The following is a 10,342-nucleotide window of genomic DNA, read 5'->3' on the forward strand; positions in this document are numbered from 1 at the left end:
AAGCCGCTTCTGGAGAACCAGAGCAGCGCATGGAAACGCCGTTTACCTTCCCGCCGGAGCGGTACCTATTTATCTACTTGCACTTTGATGTGCTTTCGAACTGCTAGCTTGGCAGGAGCTGGGACCGAGCAATGGGAGCTCACCCCGTCGCGGGGATTCGAACCGCCAACCTTCTGATTGGCAGGTCCTAGGCTCTGTGGTTTAACCCACAGCGCCACCCGCGTCCCCAGGAGCACATCAAGGGGTTAATAATTACCAGGATCATTGTAAGGGGAGAGAATTATCAGGATCATAGCCGGTGTGGAGGGGGGAATGTAACATTTACCTCCCCTACTGTGATCCAGAAGATTAACCCTTAGGAAATTTTCCCGTTCAAAACTGCCCTCCGCAAGCTCCTTTTTTCACTCCAAGAGATTCCCCATATTTCCCCCTTTACAGGTATAAAAAAGATAGCATACAGAGGAGGATCTTGCATACAGAGCATGCCAGGCTCAATATCAGGGTACCTCCAGAAAGGACTGGGAATGTCCCCCTAGTCCTGAAACTCTGGAGAGCTGCTGCCAGCCAGTGTAGGCAGTCCTGAGCTCAGATGGGCCATTCGCCTGACTTGGTATCAGGCAGCTTCCTCCGTCTCCTGAAATGACCCAAGTGCAAAGTTCAGCACCCATTCCTTGTTCGCCCTTCCTCTTCCCAGCTGCCCTGCTTGTCGCCAGGTCAACTGAGTGCATCATTTCAAAGTTTTATATCCCTCCTCTGCCGGCTGGATCAATAGCTAGCCAGGGATGTCACTAAATATAACTACCCGGAAAGAGCTTTTTGGGGGAGGGAGGAGGCTGAAGATATATTTTTTTCCACCTTCCTTTCCACAGTTTCTTCTCCTCTGCCTCTCTTGACAAGTGGGGACTGCATTAGGGTACAAGCACAGATAATAATCCGTACGGCCCATTAACTCAGCAATCCACTAACCATTTGCAAAGCAATCAAGATAACTTTTCTTCCTTTCTTTTGCCGCACATGCACAACCCACCAGAAGGAACTAGTATAAACAGATGTGGTGTGAAGCTGGATCGGACTAGGCAAGGAGCAACAAGGAAGGGGAACCACTGGAATTGCATCAGAGGGCTATAGCAGGGAGATCAGGACAAAATATCTTGTAAAAGCCCGTTAAAGGATATGAGTTGTGGCACGCTAAAAGCCAATGGGAGAAAAGCAATGACAAAACCTAGACAGCATCTTAAAAAGCAGAGACATCACCTTGCCAACAAAGGTCCGTATAGTTAAAGCTATGGTTTTCCCAGTAGTGATGTATGGAAGTGAGAGCTGGACCATAAAGAAGGCTAATCGCTGAAGAATTGATGCTTTTGAATTCTGGTGCTGGAGGAGACTCTTGAGAGTCCCATGGACTGCAAGAAGATCAAACCTATCCATTCTTAAGGAAATCAGCCCTGAGTGCTCACTGGAAGGACAGATCCTGAAGCTGAGGCTCCAAGACTTTGGCCACCTCATGAGAAGAGAAGACTCCCTGGAAAAGACCCTGATGTTGGGAAAGATGGAGGGCACAAGGAGAAGGGGATGACAGAGTATGAGATGGTTGAACAATGTTCTCGAAGCTACCAGCATGAGTTTGACCAAACTGCAGAAGGCAATGGAAGACAGGAGTGCCTGGCGTGCTCTGGTCCATGGGGTCACGAAGAGTCGGACACAACTAAACGACTAAACAACAACAACAACAACAAAAAGCCAATGAGGCAAGCAACAAACTTTTTCTTTTCTTTTTGAACGTCTTCTTAAAGCAGGGGTCAGCAAACTTTTTCAGCAGGGGGCCAGTCCACTGTCCCTCAGACCATGTGGGGGGCCGGACTATATTTTTGGATGGGGGAATGAACGAATTCCTATGCACCACCAATAACCCAGAGATGCATTTTAAATAAAAGGACACATTCTACTCATGTAAAAACACACTGATTCCCGGACCGTCCGCGGGCCGGATTTAGAAGGCAATTGTGCCGGATCTGGCCCCCGGGCCTTAGTTTGCCTACCCATGTCTTAAAGTCTACACATCCAAGTTGGGCATGTGCTCTCCCGCCTAGAACGCACAAGAATTCTCTCTAGGTGATCACACAGGGGAGCTTTACAGAAAGCTGGTGGTGTGTAGGTGTCTCTTTCACAACCACCAACATGGGAATCAAAGAGCTGGAGAGCTGGGAGGGACCACACGGGTCATCTATTCCAACCCCCTGCAAAGCAGGAATCTTTTGCCCAACGTGGGGCTCAAACCCCTGACCCTGAGGAGGAACTATTTAAATGGGGAGAAGCTGTCTCTTTGCGGACCACAGTTCCTTTCCTGGATTCACGCAGGTGCTGTTAAGAGCAGGGTTCGAATCCCCACTCAGCCTTGAAGCTCACTGTGTGACCTTGGGACAGGCACAGCCTCTCAGGTGAACCTACCTCGCATGGATGTTGTGGCATTTAAATGAGATGGGAGAAAACCATGTACGGCACCTTGGATCTTCCTGGAGGAAAAGGTGGGATGTAAGGGCAATTGTGGCGCTGTGGGTTAAACCACAGAGCCTAGGACTTGCCGATCAGAAGGTCGGCGGTTCGAATCCCCGCAACGGGGTGAGCTCCCGTTGTTCGGTCCCTGCTCCTGCCAACCTAGCAGTTCGAAAGCACATCAAAGTGCAAGTAGATAAATAGGTACCACTCCGGCGGGAAGGTAAACAGCATTTCCGTGCGCTGCTCTGGTTCGCCAGAAGCGGCTTAGTCATGCTGGCCACATGACCCGGAAGCTGTATGCCGGCTCCCTCGGCCAATGAAGCGAGGTAAGCGTGGCAACCGCAGAGTCGGCCACGACTGGACCTAATGGTCAGGGCTCCCTTTACCTTTTAAGGGCAATCGTAGAATTGTAGAGTTGGAAGTGAACCCGAGGGTCATCTAGTCCAACCCTCTGCAATACAGGAATTGTTTGCCCAAAGTAGGGCTCAAACCCACGACCATGAGATTAAGGGTCTTATGTCTACCGACTGAGCTATCTCCATTCAATCATGACTTAAACACCATAGGATGGAAAGGAAGTATTGGGGGACCATAAACTGCAGAGGACCACAGGGAGGGGTGGATGTTGCTCAAACAGTGCAGAAATATGAGGTACTTGTTGTTGTCGTCATCATCACCATCATGATTATTAATCCTTCCCCCCCTCCAAATGTGTCCAAACTTCAATATCTAAAACTCCTGGTAGAGGACAAGGATCTAGAGATCACGCTAAGGGTGGCCAAATTCTGTGCGACTGCCATAAAACTTAGGGAACAAGCTGTACTACCAAAATGATTAAGGTTTTAAATGACAATTTTAGGTTATATTTTAGTGGTCAAGATTTAATATATATTTTTTAACTGCCGCTGTATCTGAATTGTCTCTGTTATACCCAATTGCAATTCAACGTATTCCTGTTGTGTTGTATGATTTTACTGATATTGAAAGTGAGCCAGAACTGGTCTGTGACCGTAATAATAAAATTCAATTCAACCCTTTCCCCAAAAAGATCAAGACAACATATAGTTCTCCACACACACACACACAAAATCCCCTCCTTTAGCCTCACAACAACCCAGAAAATGACTGGCCCAAGTTAACCCCATGAGCTTCACAGCTGAAGCGGGATTCAAATCTGGGGTTCCCAGCTTTGTCTGACACCTGAATCGAACCACTACACTGCACTGCCTCATTTCAGCTGCTGGGGCTAAGCAGGTCTAGTCCCATGCATCTAACCTGGACCACGTAAAAGTAGAAAGATGCTCTATACAGACTCAGGCCGTTGGCTCTTCAGAATGCCAGGCTAGGAGGTTTTTTTCCCCTCCAGACATTTTTTGGACTGGAAATGTCAGAGACTGACGCAAGGGGCAGACAGAGAAGTTTCTTAGAGGAAGGGCAGGGTGGTAAGTAATAAGTGAAGCCAAAGCAACATCTCAGGAGTGGCATGTTCCCAATTGTCACAGATTTCCCTGGTTTGGCCCCAATATTTTTCAGCCGTCCATTATCAGTCTTTCCAAGTGCCCCTCATACTCCCGGCTCCCCTGTGCCAGCCAACGAACACCCCATTCCGACAGAGCATCTTTCCTCAAGGGTGGAATAGGCAAAGGAGGACGCATGTTTTAACTATGAAAAAAGAAGATCGTGTGGCAATGCAAATTCCACAGTGGAGAAATTCTTGCAGGCAGAAGCTCCTTAAGCAAACACAAGGTCCACACTCCTACTCAGACATCATCTCCTGCAAAAAATCCACTGTGCATTAAGGATTCCGATAATGGATTCCAAAGTGGATTTTCTCCCCAGATGGAAAAAAAGTTCCTAATAGTACAGTGGTACCTCAGGTTAACTAGGGACGCGGGTGGCGCTGTGGGTAAAAGCCTCAGCGCCTAGGGCTTGCCGATCGAAAGGTCGGCGGTTCGAATCCCCGCAGCGGGGTGCGCTCCCGCTGCTCGGTCCCAGCGCCTGCCAACCTAGCAGTTCAAAAGCACCCCCGGGTGCAAGTAGATAAATAGGGACCGCTTACTAGCGGGAAGGTAAACGGCGTTTCCGTGTGCTGCGCTGGCTTGCCAGATGCAGCTTTGTCACGCTGGCCACGTGACCTGGAAGTGTCTCCGGACAGCGCTGGCCCCCGGCCTCTTAAGTGAGATGGGCGCACAACCCTAGAGTCTGTCAGGACTGGCCGGTACGGGCAGGGGTACCTTTACCTTTACCTTTTACCTCAGGTTAAGTACTTAATTCATTCCAAAGGTCCGTACTTAACCCGAAACTGTTCTTAACCTGAAGCACCACTTTAGTTAATGGGGCCTCCCGCTGCTGCCACGCCGCCAGAGCACGATTTCTGCTCTCATCCTGAAGCAAAGTTCTTAACCCAAGGTACTATTTCTGGGTTAGCGGAGTCTGTAACCTGAAGCGCATGTAACCTCAAGCGTATGTAACCTGAGGTACCACTGTAATGCCCTTGCCCTGGCAAAAAAGTAACGGTTAGTCATGACAAATGGGACCTGCAACAAAATGGTGCAGCGTGGAATACTCCCGTTCAGAGCTCCAAGCAGCCAGCCATGCCCTTTTGCAAGATACTCCATTCCACTTCCTATCTGAGCATTCAGATGCTCAGCATTCAGTGGGCATACTCAGTCCAATGAGGCGGTTTCTAAAACAGATTCCCCCCCCCCTAAGTTTCTTTTAGGGGGGCAATTCTGCAAACCCTGGGGTCACCCCAGGCCTGCTGCCCCCTCTCTCTTGTGCATGGATAATGCTGATTTGGCTAGGAAGGGATTAGAACTCTGAAAATGAGTTTGTCCCTGGTGCATAGGACAGCTCAACAGAGCCTCCAGGTTCAGAGACACCAAACATTGGTTTGCTGGGGAGCAATGCCAGAACAGGGGCTACTGCCTTCATGCCCTGCCTGCGGGTTGCCCAGAGACATTTGGTTGGCTGTTGTCAGAAACAGGATGCAGGAGAAAATGGACCTGGATAGCTCATTTAGAGCGTGCTGCTGTTAACGCCAAGGTTGCAGGTTCGATTCTGATATGGGACAGTTGAATATTCCCGCATTGCAGGGGGTTGGTCTAGATGACCCCCAGGATTCTTCCAACTCCAGGATTCTATTATCTATAACAGGCTTCTTCAATCTCAGCCCTCCAGATGTTTTTTGGCCTACAACTCCCATGATCCCTAGCTAGCAGGACCAGTGGTCAGGGATGATAGGAATTGTAGTCTCTTTCTTTTCTCAATTTTTTTTATTGATTTTCACACAATTATAAATAAACAAACAAACACACAAACATAAATCATAACCTTATTAAAATTACCCTTATTAACATTGTTAAGCGACTTCCTCGCTTCCCCTTGGTTGAATTTCAATGCATATCCTTTTAATGGTTTTCCAAGTCAAAGTTCTTATAAACTTAACTTAATCATTTAACATCCTTATATCTTTTCAATTCAAAATTAAACATATTAAACATCACTTAACTTATACAAATTCCGAAGCCAATCTGTTTCCCGCAAGCTATTTCCAATTAGTTTAACTTAACAAATTTAACTAAATAGTCAGTAAATTTTGTCCATTCTTCCTCAAAACATCTGGAGGGCCAAGGTTGAGGAAGCCTAATCTATAACCTCCAGTCTCAGCCAGCAGGGCTCTCCTTATTCTCCCAGGGGCTCAAGGCTGTGGGTCCGACCCATGAAGCAATAATATCAAAAGACTCAGCGCACCCCCCGACTCTGCTCACAGTCTCTTTCCAATTTAACCAGTAACCAAGTGGACATCTGATAAGACTTTCCAGGCGGGGGCAAGGATCTGTTAAATGGAGACAGTATCCAAGTCTACTCAAAACGCCCCAAAATCATAATCTATATGCAACACATTTACACATCTTCCACTCATCTTCCACAATGGCTGGAAGAATTGGTGCCTTTGGGAGTGGGGAAAGGGAAGAAGAAATGAGGCGTCCATTAGGTCTATTTGACCATCACCTCCTGACCTTTGAACATTCTCCAAGGTACATTCTCCAACATGCATTGGGAGGCAATGTTGCATAGTGGTTGGAGTCATGGACTAGGACCTAGGTGACCAGCGTTCAAATCCCTACTTCAGCCACGAACCTCACTTGGGTGACCTTAAGCTGCCCCTAACCCATCACTCAGTGCTGACTGCACTCTGCACATGCTCAAAGGTCACACATTAAGCTTACTCCACACGCTCTGGGACTGAGGTACCTCTGTGGCGCAATGGGTCAGCGTGCCTGGCTCTTAACCAGAAGGTTCAAACCCACCCACGGACAGCTTGTGGGCAGCATTCCTGAATTGCACGGGGTTGGACTAGATGACCCTTGGGTCCCTTCCAATGCTACGATTCTGTGAGTCCTAGCAATCAAAGCAATAACTGTTTGTTTCTTTTTGGAGAGGGACGGCTGGTATCTAAGACCAAGGAAACATTGTTTTCACGGCAAAGAGGCAAAGGCGACACTACCATGAGGCGAACCAATCTCAGCTGGCAGATTTTGGAGACGACAGAATGGGAGACAGATGAATCTCCCGGGTGGAAAGTCTCCCAGCAGCTGTTCAGTAATTCAAGAGAAGAACTTCCCAGTGGGAAGCAAGTGAGAGAGATGGATGCCATTTGGATTCTCCACCTGAAGACATTTTTTTAAAATTCCTTTTCCCCCCGAAAATTTTTATTGATTTTCCAAAAAATCAATAACTAAACAAACAAATAAACAAACAAACATGAATCTCAACCGTATTGAAACCAAACTTAGTAACACTGTTAAGTGACTTCCTCGCATTCCCCTGGTTGAATTTCAGTGTATATCATTTTAACGGTTTTCCAAAACCAATATTCTTATAAATTTAACTTCATCACTTAACATCTTTCTTTCTTTCCAATTCAGCATTAAATATATTAATTCATCACATTACATATTTAAATCCTAGGCCTATCTGGTATTTGCAAGCTTTTGCAGTTAATTTAACTCAACATATTTAACTAAATATTCTTTAGATTTCGTCCGTTCTTCCTGATAATCCTCCTCCTTCTGGTCACGGACTTTTCCAAGTCAGGTCGGCTAGCTCCTACATTTTTAAAAATTCTTGGAGGGAACTGCATCCAGGATATTCTCCCAGTGGCCAACCAGATCTCTCTCCCCAGCTGTGAGACCTAGAGCTGGGAAGCCAGAAACATCCTGCCTCTCTGACACCCAGCAGAAATTAGAATACTCCCTCCCTGCCCTGCCCTCTCCATCCCCTCTCTCCCAGGTGTGTACCTTGAGTCCCCGGATCTCGCCCAGGTGAAGCTGCAGGCGCCGGTTGACCTCGCGGATGAGATTGCTGTGGTCCAGCATGGCGCTCATCTTCTCCGACTCCGCCTTGCGCAGGCTCCGGATCAGTTCCTCCTTGGTCCACTTCAGCAGCTCCTCGTCCGACACCTTGGAGAGGTCTTCGGCCACACCCGCCGCGCAACTTTCCGAGCCGGGCGCCAACGACGCCGACGCCCCGGCTCCAGGTGCGGATCCGGACGGAGTCGCCACCTTAGACATGATGCCGGCGGCCCAAGTGGCTCCGGGATCGCCTGCCTAGGATGGGGAGCGGGGGGGAATGTCCTTACACTCCGTATTCCACCAAGACCCTCAAGCCCCAGATCTCGGAGGATCCTCGAAAACAACGCCTTTAAGTCAGTCGGGACTGTTCCTCTCGGAGAAATCGGAGTGACTTCGGAATGCAGTAAAGACAAAGTGAAGGGGGGTGCTTTCCCCCAAGCTATTGTGGCTTGTTCAGAAGGAAGGAGGCGCTCCCTCGGTGGTTAAGAGACATCCTTGCAAATTATTTTAGAGGTGGGGGGAGACAGAGAGAAGATAAGGAATCTTCAATCCTCCGATCCGGTTGTTGAGTCTGCGCTTAGAACAGTACCCGGGCGGAGGGAGCCGTAAAACAGCAAAATCTTTGTTGTGTGTGTGCCTGGGGGGTTGTAACAAGAAGCTAGGGTGTTCCGGCACAGCTTCAGCCTCAGAGTTTAGCGGATCTTCCAAATTCAACAGGAAAATACATACACACACACATATACATACCCGTGCGCGCTAAGGAGTTTCACAGTGCCCCCCGCGCCTACGAACTTGCGAGCCACGCGGCGCGATCACGAGTGGGGCGAGTCCACGCGCCCCTCCCAAGTCCGGCTCTTTGCAAACAAAGTGGAGCCGCCCCAAAGGATCCTTGGCGCCGTCGGGCGGAGAAGGGTCGCTCACCCAGCGCCTCCCAGCCTGTTCTCCCAAAGGAGGCGCACAGAGGGTGTCTCCTCGCTTCCTTCTGCGCCGCGAAACTCAGGGCTTGCTCCGCATCGGCTCCGGCGCGAGACCTCCCTCGGAAACAAGGATCCGGGAGTGGCACGGTCCGAGTCTCTTTGCCAGATCCCCCCGGACAGGACTCGAGGACTTTCCCTTGCGTGCAGGTCGCCTTTCTGTTAGATCCTGCAACACGCCCACGCGCCCTCTCCGGACGCAGCGAGCGCGGGAAGGCGACACGCGGGTCTTTTGTACGTGAGGATGCGGACCAAGGGCAGGTTTGCGCACCACTCCCCAGTCTGGGCAACGCAGCTTTGGAGACAGGGGTCTGGAGAAGCGGGGTAGAGGCACAGATCCGAGAGAGAACCGGAACCCTCCCCACGTTGCTCCGGGAGAATCCGTGCGCGGGGGCACCGATCCGCCCTCTCCTTCCTCCGTTGCAGCTCAGGAAAGGGCGCTGCCCGCTTCTCAACTAGGCTCGTCCCTGGCAGCCATCCTCCTCCTCCTCCTCTTCCTCCTCCTCCGTCCCGGGCAGCCGCGCCTCGCCCCGCTTCAGCCCGCGCAACCGGCTCCCTGCGGACGCTCCGAGCGGCGCTCTCGGAGCCACGGGATGCCCAGAGCGCGCATTGGGCACGGGAGTGTCTGGTCCGGCGCCTTGGGCAGGCGCTGCGCCCACGTTGGCCGGGCGAGAGTGAGAGTGAGAGCGAAAGTGAGGCGGCGCGAGGCTTTTCAGCTGGGAGGTGGTGGACCACGTGCGATGCTAGGGGGGGCTGGGGGGGGCGACAGAGAGGGAGGCGCGGCTCGCAGGCGCCACCTCGCGGGCGCGACCCACCGGCGCCGCTTCTGGCACTGAATCATCGAATTACAGAATTTAGGGCTTGACACCTATCCTTCATAATACAGGATTGCCCCGTATTTCAATGTAAAATGCTACCTCCTGTATTGTTACAGCTTTATTTCAGATATTGTCTCTCCATGGGCATAGCCAGGATGGGGGGGGCAGAACCTACCGTAAAGGTAAAGAGACCCCTGACCATTAGGTCCAGTTGCAGACGACTCTGGGGTTGCGGCACCCATCTCGCTTTATTGGCCGAGGGAGCCGGCGAACAGCTTCTGAGTCACGTGGCCAGAATGACTAAGCCGCTTCTGGCGAACCAGAGCAGCGCATGGAAATGCCGTTTACTTTCCCGCCGGAGCGGTACCTATTTATCTACTTGCACTTTGACGTGCTTTTGAACTGCTAGGTTGGCAGGAGCAGGGACCGAGCGACGGGAGCTCACCCCTTCATGGGGATACGAACCGCCGACCTTCTGATCGGCAAGTCCTAGGCTCTGTGGTTTAACCCACAGCACCACCAACGTCCCTAACCTACCGTATTGGCCCGAATATAAGCCACACTTTTTTTTCCAAATTCTGACTGTGAAAAGTTAAAGTGTGCTTATATTCAGAACTGTGCATCCACCTCCCAGAACTACCGCCCTGAATTTTAAAAGTGTGGCTTATTTGTGGGTACGTCTTATATTCGGACCAAT

General features: G+C 50.3%; 1 protein-coding gene across 5 annotated transcripts in view; it reads right to left on the reverse strand.

Annotated features, from left to right (window-relative positions):
* The window catches only part of CCDC85A (coiled-coil domain containing 85A), a 157,400-nt gene extending 147,919 nt beyond the window's left edge, over window positions 1–9,481 (reverse strand). For all 5 annotated transcript variants that reach the window (XM_028725130.2, XM_028725129.2, XM_028725128.2 and 2 more), the window contains exon 1: window positions 7,800–9,481. In XM_028725130.2, the coding sequence (XP_028580963.2) occupies window positions 7,800–8,072 (273 nt within the window). In that variant the 5' untranslated portion in view covers window positions 8,073–9,481. The remainder of the gene's footprint in view (window positions 1–7,799) is intronic.
* Window positions 9,482–10,342: the final 861 nt, after the last annotated feature.

This window comes from Podarcis muralis, chromosome 3 (genome assembly GCF_964188315.1).
Source record: "Podarcis muralis chromosome 3, rPodMur119.hap1.1, whole genome shotgun sequence".
NCBI lineage: Eukaryota > Metazoa > Chordata > Lepidosauria > Squamata > Lacertidae > Podarcis > Podarcis muralis.